General features: G+C 46.6%; 1 protein-coding gene across 1 annotated transcript in view; it reads right to left on the bottom strand.

The window, feature by feature from the left end:
* CSMD2 (CUB and Sushi multiple domains 2) overlaps nt 1-13,669 on the bottom strand; it is a 1,634,099-nt gene that overhangs the window by 119,592 nt on the left and 1,500,838 nt on the right. The window contains exons 54-56 of the mRNA XM_085648024.1: nt 11,406-11,579; nt 9,089-9,277; nt 8,105-8,278 (exon numbers count right to left, since the gene is read on the bottom strand). Of these exons, the coding sequence (XP_085504150.1) occupies nt 8,105-8,278; nt 9,089-9,277; nt 11,406-11,579 (537 nt within the window). The remainder of the gene's footprint in view (nt 1-8,104; nt 8,279-9,088; nt 9,278-11,405; nt 11,580-13,669) is intronic.

Raw genomic sequence — 13,669 nt, 5'->3', positions numbered from 1 at the left:
ACCCTTCTCCGTAGCCACGGTAGAAGGAGACATTGCGCCAGGTTCTGGAGAGAAATCCAGATCACCGGCGTCCTCCAAATCCTCTGCCCAGTCTGGGTCTAACTCACATTGGGCTGCGTGTGGGTCTTCAGACCCCTCCCAGTCCTCCCCGTCCTCCGTAACCTGCTGGGCAGGTGGGAAAGAAGGAGGAGGATGGAGAAAGGGATACAAATTCCCCATAGGCGTCGGAATCGGTGTCGATTGACACCGGTTCGGCACCGTCTCCATGTCGGAGTCGAAACCGGGGACAACATCGGCCAGGGAGCCAGCCGGCGGCGGTGCCGTAGACGTTGATGTTGGTGGAGGTTGTATTCGGTTAGCCGACATCGACTGTGATCCATGCATGGATACCTGGGGGTCTCGCGGCGTCGAGGCCGGAGCCATCAGCGACGTTGGGGCTGGAGCCATCGATGAAGAAGGGCGAGGACCCCCAGTTGGACCCGCAGGGCTCAAAGAAGCGCCGGCGGGGCCCAGCGGGCCAAAGAGACTGGCCATGGCTGACAGAAATTCCTGCAGCTGGGCCGGAGTCGCTGACAGACCCGGGAAAGGAGGGTAGGCCGTCGGCAACTGCGTAGGCTCAGCTGGAGCCGCGGGGGTGGCACCACCCGCACCCTCAGCCATGTCACGTGATAGGCTAGGGGAAGGCGAAGAGCGACGGCGCTTCTTCGACTTCTTGTGCTTTGTCTTACCTGACCCCGAGTGCGAAGTCTTCATCGAGCGATGGTGGCGGCTACGCGACCGGTCAGTCCCTCGACCTCCCATGGGACCGGGACGTTGAATGGCGCGGAGCGACTCCCGGGCCTCAAGCAACTTTCTGGACTGCTCCCGCAAAGTTTTCGGAGCCATGGCCCGGCAGTCAGGGCGAGGCGTGGGGTCATGGTCGCGCCCCAGGCAGTAGAGACACTCACGGTGTGGGTACGTCACCAACATCATGCGGAGACAAACCTCTCAAGTCTTGAAACCGGGCATCCCTATAACACCAGGAGTCAAAGACAAAAAAAAGACAGAGACAAAAGTCCCCAAAACTCAGTCAAAAATTGACTGGGGGTACCCCTCTCTCTGGATCTGCACTTGCTGGCGCAGAAAAAGAAAGAACTGACGTCAGCGCTAGAGGGCTGTGTCTAAGTAGCTGCCACAACGTCATCCAAGCGATCACGACGTCTACGACGGACGCGGAGTCACACAACCCCACCTTCCGACACGCAGGGGTACTGCTGATGAAAACTTTCCGGATCCAGTCTGACACCTGGGGGTAATTCTAAAGTAAGGAATCTATCACTAACATGTCTCTTTCAGATTCACGCAGACACCTTTGCACTGTACTGCAAAGGTGTGTGCGTGGTGCACAGCAGCTCATTTCAGAGGTGGCACCAGGGAGACAGGAGGACAGGGTCATATTTCTGTAAATATGGTTCTCTCCTTCTCTCTTTTCTCGCTTTTTTGAGAAACAGAGGAAAGTTAACTGAATCAATTGATAGCTCAGGTTTTGGATATTAATAAGAGATATGTGGGCAAAGGTTTAAGAACCTGAACCAAAATCTTACTACGGAGCCAGAATGTACAGTTGTCGAGCCACATTTACAAAGAATTGGCGTAGGGCAGCGGCGCAAGTCATTTTGTTACTCTGCCCTATGCCGATTCAAAAGGGTAGGAATGCACCGTATTTACAAGATACGGTGCATTCCCGTCCTTTCAGTTAGCGCCGGTGCACAATTAGCAGCCGTGCTCCATCGAAGGCACCCGTGCACCACAGTGCAAGGGTGTCTGTGTTGTTGACATGATTGTTTTGGTGCATGAAGGGTCATCTTCCTGCACAAAAACAATCCAGGGAGGCATTTTCCTTGCTCTATGTGTGGTGCAGGATGCAGCACACATGGAAGGAGGAAAAAACTAGTAGAAATGAAAACATTTCTCCTCGTTATGCCTGCTTTGGGGAGGATTATGTTTTTGCTGCTGCCCCAGATTTACGTAATGTTGTAAATCTGGGGCAGTAGCAAAGGTCATCTGTATATTGAGTGGGAACACCCACAGCAACACCCATTGAACGCCTCCTTGAACTAGAGTTAGGCAAGGCAGCACACAGCACTGCCTTGCCTCACTCCATATCTATGGGGCCATGAAAAGCAACGCAGGGTGGCTTTGTGTCACTTCATAGATATGATTGACGAGCCTGAGCTACCGGATCATCATAAAAAGTGACTCTCCGGCAGCGCAGGCCACTTGTAAATGAGGGCCGTCATGTTTAAGCAAATAAATATAAGATAACATTACTATAGCACATTCAGGAGCTTATTTACAAGAGACCTGCACCGCCTAAGCGTCACTTTTTTTTATGCTTCACTGGCACAGGCTTCTCAATCATATCTATGAGGCGAGTCAAAGCCGCCCTGTGTGGCTTTGTATGGCCTCATAGATATGGAGTAAGGCAAAGCAGCACAAAGCGATGAGTTGCCTTACTCTGTGTCAAGAAGGCCCTTCATGTGCGTTGCTTTTGGTTGTTCCCACGCAACACGCATGGATTTTGATGCTGCCCCAGATTTACAAAATCACATAAACCTGGAGCAACGCCAAAACCTTATGTCTCCCCAGAGCTGGTGTAAAAAGGAGATATTATTTCATTTCTCCTCCTTTTTTCCTCTTTCCATATGTGCTGCATTCTAGACCCAGAGAACGAGGAAAACGCCTCCATGTGTTTGAACAGGAAGCTGCGCCTTCACGCACAAAAACAATCCTGCCAGCAATGCAGACACCCTTCCATTCACTACGCACCAAATTGTGCATAGGCAGAAAGGGCAGGGATTCACCGTATCTTTTTTATGCGGTGCATTCCTGCCCTTTCAAATTGGCATAGGGCAGCGCAGCAAAAAGTCTTGCAGCGCTGCCCTACGTCAATTGTTTGTAAATTAGGCCCTCAGTTCCTAGAACACATGCTAATCAGGAAGATGCATCAATCTCTCTTTGTGAAATTGATGACAAGTATACAGCTGGTTATTGTCTATCTCTGCTCTTACAGGGGGCTCACCTTCACAGAACGCTGCGCGCGCCACTGCTCCAGCACAGAACATTGAAGATGATGATGCTGATGATGCAGGATACCATGGTAACTGAGCATTGAGATGCCTTGGTACAATATGCGCCAGATTTATAGGCCCTGGAACCCATGACCTAAAACTCAATCAAGCTTCACAGAATTGATAAATGAAAGTGACACGCCGTTGTCACAGATATAACAGTAGGATAACACCTATGGGGCATCTTCAAAGCGCCGAGAGTGTTTACAGGGATAAATCGAAAATCAACAGACTCAGACAGACCACGACAATCTAGGAGCCACTGAACCTGCAGCCAGTGACGTATGGCTTCACTGCGCACTGCCAGACCAACGTGTGTCCCCAATAGTAGGGGTATCATTCCATGAAATTATACTCCTATCATTTATAGACGGCGGGAAAAAATGTGCACCCTCATAAATCCCAATGTACAGGTCATCTCTGAAACACTGACAGCCTTTGCAAACAGGCTGGTTTTCATTATGGAGCGAGGAGATGGACAGAGAGTGGATATGTGAGATAAAGTCAAGCATTTCCAGGGACAGTTTATAAAAGGATTTACGCTTAGTGGCACATTCCATTGTGGTACTAATCCTCTTGGTTGGTTTCAGAAAAATATCCAAGTGATCAAACGTAACAAATATATGAAGTCGAGCATGGGTTCTGTGCTCCAGGCATCAACGTGGTACTATGCATTGAACCCCACTTCACGCCATCTTGAAAGAATGAAAGCGCGGCGCTCAAAACAGTACACAGCCTAAATCTCTATGCTGCAGAAATCAATGTTGGAAGCAAGTGAATAAGAGCCACTGACTATTATCAGCAAGTGGAACGTAAGGAAGCCTTGTTAAAAAATAAATATAGAATTCTAAAGAAAAAAACTAACACAAGGGACAATTGAAATCACTGGAAACCCTTTCAGCTTACTTGTAGAAAGAAGAGGACTACGTTCCTAGTCCTATGAAGTTGGAACTGTTCATTTCCAACTTCGTAAACTATTTGAAAGCTTTGTCAGTGACCTTCATCGGTGCTGGCAGCATGCTGGTGAGCCAGTCCTGTTCTAGGGAGTCCAGAGCCACTGGGATTTCTAGCAGGATGAGGAGTACCCTGACATCCAGCCCATATACAACACTGATCATAAGCAAGGTTCAATTCGCCCATCTTTACACTACCAATTGGTCTTCAACCAGATTGACTTTTTTCCAACACTCAGTGTTTTAAAGATCAAAACTAAAGCCACAAGTTTGGGTCCAATATCATTGTTTTTGACAAATGTGAGGACTTGCCGGACCCCAATGACGCAGTCACATATTGCCATGTAGGACTGATTTGGCCTAAAACATATTTTTTGGATGGCGACGGCTCTGTACAGGATCATTTGGATTTAACTTTTTTATGAAATGCTCCTTAACCAGTTGTGGCTGGCATGACTCGTGGGTGGCGGGGCAGGCCCGGGGAAGGAGTGGTGGAGGGTGGGGTGAGGGGAGTGGTTGGGGTGGGTTGGGTGTCACACGGGGGAGGGGGGTGATCGGAAATAAAATAAAAAACTTTCGGGTCCCACGTCTTCTCTACTCCTGCTCTCCTGCCTCCGACAGGAAGCAGGCAGCCAGGCTCCCTCCCCTAGGCCAATCACAACACTGCAATGCAGCGTTGTGATTGGTGACACGGCGCTCAGCCAGGGGCTGGAGGGGTGGGGATGTTCTCCATGCAGGCTGTAATGCAGCCTACATGGAGAATAGGGAAGTGCTCATGACTGGTTTGTGCGTCCGAGAGGGCCGACCAAACAGTCATTGCACACTCAGGAGTGGGCAAATCACTCCTCCCCTGCCCAGCTTAGAGAGCAGAGCAGCCCCGCCACCGCAAAGCAGCAGGACACGAAATATAACATGACAATAACTCTACGTTATTGTCATTTTATGTTTCACACTGCTTAAAAGCAGTGGGGCGAAGCTCCTATGCCCTAGCAGAGGAGCCACCCTGTCCTTAACCCTGCAACGCTTGCGTGGGCCAACTATGATTTATATTAGCTGAAATAGATATGATTCTCACTATTATTCCTGAAATAAATAGTCCACATTATATCAGATACTCCCAGGTCAGTAGTGTTTGTTTAGTGGGTCTTGCCTAATTAAACCTCATTATGCGCGGTACCATAATATCATTGTCACAATATCCTCTGACTTAAATAGTGTGTCCTAAATATTGTTTTTAAAATGTTCTTTCATTGGCATTAATAATTGAAAATCTACAACCAATGGCATACTACTTTTAGAACACAATGGACGCCGATTATGATGTGGCTCAGAAGGCTTCGACCATCGGAGCCTAACAGCCGCATTATAATGGGCTTCTCAGTTTACTTTCTGACTGCCAAATTAAGATATAGGCAGTTGGAAAGTTAACCAGACGGTCATTCCGGCTGGCTTTTGATAGGCTCGGAAAGCCTGTCGGCCAGTTGGAATCCTGCCAAGGGTGGGCCTTTCTGCCCTTGAGATTACAATGTATGGTTTCCAACATGGCCTATCTGACATGGAAACCATGTCAGAAAGCGTGTTTGGGGGCCCCCATAAGGGCCCCCTTTGTGCACGGCCTCCAGTTGGAGGCCGAGGGGGCACCTATGGTGCACCCCTGTTGATCCCTGCTCCACGTGGCAGGCACCTCCAGGTGCCTGCCACAGGGTGCAGAGATGAACCACAGCTCCCATTTCAATATGGGAGCATGCATTACGGGTGGTTTACGGCCGTAATGCATGCTCCCATAGTGAAAAGTAGGAATGCGACCTAACAGTGTTTGGTCGCCTCCTAATGACGCGGTCGGGACCGCTGACCGGGTGTCGTCGGTCCCAGAACCGAGTCGGTGTCGGGTGGAAGCAATTCCTCCCAACATCGAAACCAGGCCCAATATGTTAGACAATATTTCTGACAGCCATATTGTGACATATTACCATTCGATTTTTTCACAGGTAATTTTCAATTACTGGATGTCCTCTGACATGCGTTACACACTGGTTTTCCGATGCAGGCATCACATGATGATTGTTCAACGCTGTCCAAGAAGGGCTGAAGCCATTCCAGATTTCAGCATTTGCATTCATCACATGCACGCGCGCCTTGCCCGGATGACCTGAAAATGTCATGTCCCTGGCCCTTGCAGACCAATGCTGGACACTCCTGCATTGGAATATGTGCTGACGCATTGTCCTTCCCAGAGGACTCAGCTTTGCCCAATTGTTTGATAAGAGATTTATAAACATTCTTTAGAAAAACATCTGACATAAGAGGCCAGTAAATATCCTGTGAGAGTGTATACGCTCCCCCAGGGGCGGCCACCAGCGGATCACGCGCAGCCCAGATCTTGCATCTCAAACACTTAACATTTCTCTGTTTGAAATCAGCTTTGACTTTGTTGGAACAACGCAACAAATTCTACGGATTTATCACTTTTTTCCTAACTTGTCCAAAGACGTGCACTTGAGATAATAACCAACAGGCTCTGGTTGGAGAAGTCCTATTTACCCTCGAGAAGGTCTCGAGAATATACAGCCCTTTTGCTCTTATTCCCATTCTGAAACACGGAGCATCAATCTTCCGAAAACACTTAACAGGATTTTTATCTTTTTTTTTTTTACGGCTGCTTAAAATATCGGCTGTAAAACAAGTGTTTATGAGTTCTGACATTAAACCTCGAGGGCGTTCAAGGAACAAGAAAGGAAAGGAACAGAACTGCATACATTAGAAATAACTTTTTTTCAAGGTTATTAAACACCTACTCCTACTGGAAAAGAGAAAAGTAGTTTCTCAAAGAAAATAAATGTCATGTTATAATTTCACCTCCTTATAGCCTCCGAAAGGATGGTTTTGAAGACGTCTTGGTCTTATACAATCTGAACACCAGCAGCCATAATAAGAATAATCATACTAATTAAAGGAACAATAGGTCAAGTGTGAGCTGACACAGTGCTTAATTTGAGCTGGTGGTTTCCGATGCTCAGCACCGGCAGTTGATCATCAACACTAGTGTTTTTCATGAGCACCAGTTAAGGACACATTCATTTATGGTAGGCACAGGGAGATTATGTGATTTGCCCAGAATCACAGGCTGTTGAGCGAAGACACGAACCTGGTTCCCCAGCTCCGAAGTCGGCAGCTCTGGTTGACACATCCTCTACGCACTTTCAAGGTTAGTAGGTGGTTCTGTTTTAGGCGGTGCTAACAGGAGAAATGCGCCTGTGAAAGCTGCCTCCTGCCAAGAGCCCCAGAATGTAGTTTTACAATCTGAATGTCAGTCCATCTTTTTCAGGTGGATCTGGGTTCTGAACAAACTGAACATTCCAGAATTCTAAGAGATGTGAGCCAAAATGTTGACTTTGAGCTCTTTCCATTCTCCAGCCACTGTTAGACTCTCCATTCCTACCAGAGAGGTGAGGCAAGGATTCACTCCAGGTGCCATCCAGCTCAGCAAGGCCGGCTTTAGCACTGGTTGAGCCCGGTTCGACAATCTTTTTTAGCTCCCCCTCCATGAGCTCCTCCTCTGATCCCCCCACTACCACCCAGCAAAAGGACCTCTCATCTCTCCGTAACCCCTCTCTAGCATACATTTCATTTGTTTTAAAGGGCTGGTAAAGGCAGGCTTTACTAATCCACTCAGCTATCCGCATAAAATACAGATCTGTTCTTTGAAGCAGGTACATTAACCCTCTGGGCTACTTTATGGCGAGTGAAAAATGGCACTAGAGGGAACATTAATCACAAGAGTTATGATGACATTTTTATTGCTGCCTGAAGTTTAGATGCACAAGGAACTCTGCATCAGCTGCTTTTATATCATAAGTTATTGCCAAACACAGCTCCCCCACCTCAGTCAGTGCCCCCTCCAAGTCAGCACCCAGTGCGGCCGCACCGGTTGCACTGCCCTAAAGCCGGTCCTGCAGCTCAGCATCCTAAACAAAGCAGCGAAAAATAAGCCCACCCTGGTTATGGCCTCGTTCATCACATGTAGACTGTTTGGATTCTTACCTGAACAGTGAGGGAGAGACCCACTCCAATGCCCATCCAGTTGGCACATGCGTGTGCTATTGCCGATCAGTGTCCGCTTCCCCGTGCAGCTGTAGCGGACTACAGAGCCAACTGTGTACTGTTCCCCAGAGATCTGCGCATTGGGTGGGACCCCAGGCTGGCCACAGGAAACCACTAGAAGCAAACCAGCCAATGATTAATAATGTTAAATATTGTGATTCTTCTGTGTATCAGTACAAGTTAACAGACTAGGCCTTAAATAACTACACGCCGCTTAGCAGTGACCAGAATCATTCCCACTCATAATGCTGTCTTCTGGGTGGGTCTCAGCAGGAATCACAGTGAATCCCCCAGAGAGGACAAGGTTCCTCACACAGTAGAACCTGAATATTAAGGGATGTCCCCTATCCTGCAGCTGTCCTCCACTAGCACACATTTCAACTTAACTCCGAAACAGTGATGGCATTTTAGCTCTGTGAGAGGGCAATATATTTTCAAGACCAAATGATTTCTGTAAAAAATAGAGAGTAGAACCACAAATATCCCTGTTGGTGAGTGAGGCCTATATCCTGAGAGGTGTGTGCAATTGTCAAACATGGCGGGTCTGGTGAGGGCTGTGTCACTCAGGACCTATAACCTCATGATTAGCACCCTCACTTTTGGGCAGATGGTAATCAGTTTAAGTGTCTATGATTCACAGTTTGGTTTTTAGCCCCACTCCCCCCATTGCAATGGTTACATCTCAGAAAGAAGCAAAGAGAATTCACTCACAGAAGAAGTGTTTTACATGCACACAGGGTCCAGGTACAAGATTAGGTTTAAGCCTGCAGCTTCCTTTACCAGAAAAGCTGTTGCATGCTGGCTCCGAACAACAGCTGACCAGTGCCATGAGGTCAGGAGGAAGGTCTGGGTAGGAATATCCCAAAAATATAATAGAGACCCCACTTCCCCAACCCAAGTATAATCCATTTCTGCAGCACTTACACAGACACTGTGGTAGGGCCCGATCCCAGGTTCCATCCCCTTGGCAGGAGATGACATGTGTGCCCAGCATGTAGTACCCATGATTGCACTCGTAGGAGGCGGTGGTGCCAAAGTTGAACCTGTAAGGGCCTTTCAGATGGACTTGACGGATGCTGTTCTCCACTTGACCTGGATCAGTACAGTTCATAACTGCAGGTGGGGGAAAAGAAAGTTAGGGTAAGAAATGTACACAGACCATGCAGGTTAATAGATGAGCTCAGAGATGGACTCAGTGATTGCTCTAATTCAAGCTAGAGTGGGGAAACAGAGAGAATTTAAAAAGCAGTTTCTAAGACTGCTGGAAGATAGCTCTAGAACAGAATTCAGGCCCTTTAACAGGGCTCAGATACTAACAAAGAGGCGGACTAGAACAGGCCCAGAGATAGACCTAGAAACAAGTTCAGAGACAGGAGTCAAGATTCTAAACAAAACAGTGCGTTGAACTGATTTCTAATCTTCGAGCCTCATTTATGAGTTTTTGCAATAGGGCCGCACCACATACCTTCCTGCTGCGCTGCCCTACGGCAAAAGGAAAGGACAGGAAAGCGTTCCTGTCTTTTTCCCCTGTGCTGGAGCACAATGGGCTGCTGTGTGCCAACTCAGGCACCTCTGCACCATGGTGCAAGGGTGCCTACATTGTGGGGATGATTGTTTTAGTGCAGGAAGGGAAACCTTCCGGCAGAAAAGCAATCACAAAAGGATTTTTCCTCTTTCTATGTGTGCTGCATTGCAGCACACATGAAAAGGAAAAACAAGTAGAAATAAGCATATTTCTTCCCGTTGTACCTCCCTAACGGCTCCCCTGGGGAGGCGTAATTTTTTGGCACTGCCTCAGAGTTACGATTTCTCATAAATCTGGGGCAGTGTTAAAAAGCCATGGATGTTGCTGGGAACGCCCCAAGCAACACCCATTGCACGCCCCTTTAACGCAGAAAGTGCGTTAAAACGAAAAATATTTAGAAGGCAGCACTAAGCAAAGAAACGTGGCTTAGTGTTGCCTGGTAAATATGGAGCAGGCTTCTGCGCCATGGAACATCACAAAAAGTGACGCACCGGTGGTGCAAGGGGCATATAAATAAGCCCCTTCATCTTTCACACACGGCATGAAGAATGGTCAGTGTGAAATGGAAAGGCAGGGCCATTGACATGTCCCCAAAAGGATTGGAGAGCTAGAGGAATGAGTAAGGGTGCGGAGCAAAAGTAAAGCCGAAGAAGTGTGAAAGGAAAGAGACAAGGAACCACTAAGAGCTTGCTTTCTTCATCACCGCGCTCCTTCTCTAGTCCATGAGATGTTGCACTGAGAGGCACATATACATTGCAGTTGAAGACATAATTGACCAGCATTATCTCCTTTCCCATACCACAAATGTCTCATTCTGAGAGTCCCCGACCCCTCAACCTGGAGGGAGGCGACTCTCCTCCAGAGATTGAGAGAAATGTATCTACTTTGACTCAGGGAAGATTCGTTCTTCTTTATGAAGACTAAAGAGGAATCCACCTAGCGCTAAGCTTGAGTTCCATTTTCACAAAGTCGTTAATGCTGCCCAAACACTCAGACCTTTAAGCAGATGTAAAATTCAGTGGGCTTGAAACTGATTCATATTGTCCTTCATATACATTTCACACCTTTTGTAGATCAATTCCGTAATTAGTACATTTTGAATCTGGCATTTCAACCTAGAATGTATTTTTTTGCACTACCTTTGAAGAAATTTGAAAACTAATCCTATATGTGTCTGTCATGGCATAAAATTCCAGCTCATTCATTCAAGATCTGCCTCTTTATCTCATGCAAAGATCCACATTGTTGCTTATAATATTAAAAGTAACTTAACAAGTGCGTGTGAAAATATTTAATGCATCTGCATCTACACTCCTTGTTTTTGGAGGGATTAAAACTTCTCTTTTAAACTCTTCGAGAATACTTCTTCAGATAGATATTACATGTACTTCTCTGTTTTTTGTTCAGAGCATGCCTTCATATTTATTTAGGTAAATATGCTAGAAGCTGGTAGTACAGTAAATAATGTGATTTGCTTAGTTTCTCAATTTCTGAAAATTGCTTTATTTGCTCTGATTTCCATGAGATTAATTACATCATTCACTTGAGCTTGACCACTTCCAGAGCAATAACCTTTTACACTAAATTTGTGTATTTCACTAACAGACCTTTACATCAAAATGCCGGATGAGAGCGCAATCATCCCTACCACGCTCAGTGGGCCCTTCCACCCTGTGTCCCCTCAGCATAACTGTAACAGAAAGGGGGAGGACTCACTTCTACAGATGGGGAGAGGGCTGCTCCACTGTCCATTGGCCTGGCACTGGGACCTGGAAACACCTTCCAATAAATACCCGGTGTTGCAAACAAACTTTGCTACGTCATTCAAGTTAAACTGCGATCCCTGGGTCAGTCCGTTGCCTGGATTTCCAGGATGGCCACATGTGATTGCTGAAAAAAATATAAAGAGGTTATCATAGGGTTATTGACGATAATACATTATGTTGAATCGGGTACATTAATTCCTATTTTAAGGGCTTTCATATCTTTATTATAAAAACAATCACAATTTCAAATATGCACCAAGATTAAACTAACGACCCTGCCTTCAAAGAATGAGAAACATGTTTACAACCCTTACATCCTAAGTTATATGTTAAGGACGATCATCAGTATTTGTGTAGCACACTTAACACCACCTGCATGGTCCCATAGCAATTTCAGAGTCTGAGTGTCTTTTACGGATTTGTTTAGATTTTGCCATCACAGCACTTGTGCTGTGCTTATGAAATCTATTGTGTTTGTTATAAATCTTAGAAGGGGTCTACATCCTGCTCTCACTTTTCATAGGTTTGCATGCTTGCCACTTACTTTTCCTCCGTTTCTATTGGCTGTCACACACTATTCCATGTTGTTCGTGATCAGTCTCCTGAGGCCCAAGAACTCCTTTTCATCGTGTTGGTGGGTAGAACTTCTTTTATTCGGTTATGTCTGCAACGCATTGTTTGCTTAGGGTTATCTAATCTCTCTCTGCCTGCATCCATTTGATGTATGCTTGTCATCTGCATGTTTTTCACAACACCTGCTATGTGTGGAGCCCCTCCCTTTCATGTGTGCTTGTTTGTAGCCCTACATTTATATCTATTGGCTCTCCCGTGGCCACTTTTGCACTGCTGCCGGCGGCACCAGCAGCATCGCACAGCTTGCGGCTTCATGTTGATGCCCAAGCATTCACCAGTCTCTTGTCCGATGGCCTTGTGTGGTGCCTCATTAGGTATTGGATGGAAAATGGTGTCACCAGTTCTCATGTGCCTCCCATGATGTCATGCTCACATGACTCGATTTCGCTGCTACAGACTAGTGGCCGAGCAACAGAGGTTTCGCCCCCTTTGCTTGCCCCATCTTGACAGCTCAACAAGCAGGGATAACTGCAGACAGCAAGGGGCGGCAGAGTCCTCACCAACTGCCCATTAGAAATCTTTGCAACCCACAGATGTGCTCCTTACCCTGTGCAGCTCCCTCTACGCTACCCCTGCACTATCATTTCTCTGGGCAGTTCCTGGTGGCAAACGCTGCCTGTGTTATTGTTGCTAGATGAATAGAGGTGAAATGTTAATTTTTCCAGGTGGAAGTGAAGGGGGAAGAAATGTGTGTTGTGTGTGGGTTGGTGAGGTTGGGACTGGGGCCTTACTGACTTCACCACTGTGTGCATAGTTTTCTTCCGGGTATGGTGGGTATGGCATCTGACTCATGTACACTGATAACCTGAAAGAGGACCCGGCTCCATTACCCCATTAAACAATTGTTGACAGAGCGAATTACTTGGGCAGGTCAGTGACTTTATTTTACTTTACCAAAGTAAGCCTCATGAGAAATCACTAGGGATCATAATAAACAGCTCATTTCTTTAATCTTGTATTGGCTTAAAACATAGGGTGGTGAAGAGTCTGATGTGTATTTCTTGGTAATGTTGCACAGTTTTCAGCCGCCACACCACGTTGCATACACAATTTCACATAAAACTAACAGGAAAAGTAGGAACACACTACATGAATGGCTTTGAGCTGCATACTTTTGCATGTACGTGCTTGCTTTGAAGCCATTGCCACTTTGAAAAAACTTAGCCCTGGGATATGTACATATTTAAAACTTCTGACACAGCAAATGATCTACATTTTTAGGTTTCGCCTGCACAGCACTTGCGCTTGTGCATGTGAAATCTATTGGGTTTAATATAAATGTTAAAAGCGGCTTACATTCTGCTCTCACTTTTCATTGGTCCAAGAGCTTGCCTCTTACTTTTCCTTCATTTCTATTGGCTGTCGCACACTTTTTCCTGTTGTTCCTCATGTTTTTTCTCTTCTCAGACTCCCGAGGCCCAAGTACTCCTTTTCAGCCGCGTTGGTTGGTCTTTTATTCGGTTTCGTCTGCACCGCGTTTTTTGTTCAGGTTTACATCTCTCCCTGCCTGCACGCATTTAAAGGGTGCTTGTCGTCTGCTTGTTTTTCACAGTGCCCATTCCGTAATGTGAAGCCCTTCTC

This window comes from Triturus cristatus, chromosome 3_2, assembly GCF_964204655.1.
Source record: "Triturus cristatus chromosome 3_2, aTriCri1.1, whole genome shotgun sequence".
Lineage (NCBI taxonomy): Eukaryota > Metazoa > Chordata > Amphibia > Caudata > Salamandridae > Triturus > Triturus cristatus.
This window is presented reverse-complemented; position numbering and strand designations above follow the sequence as displayed.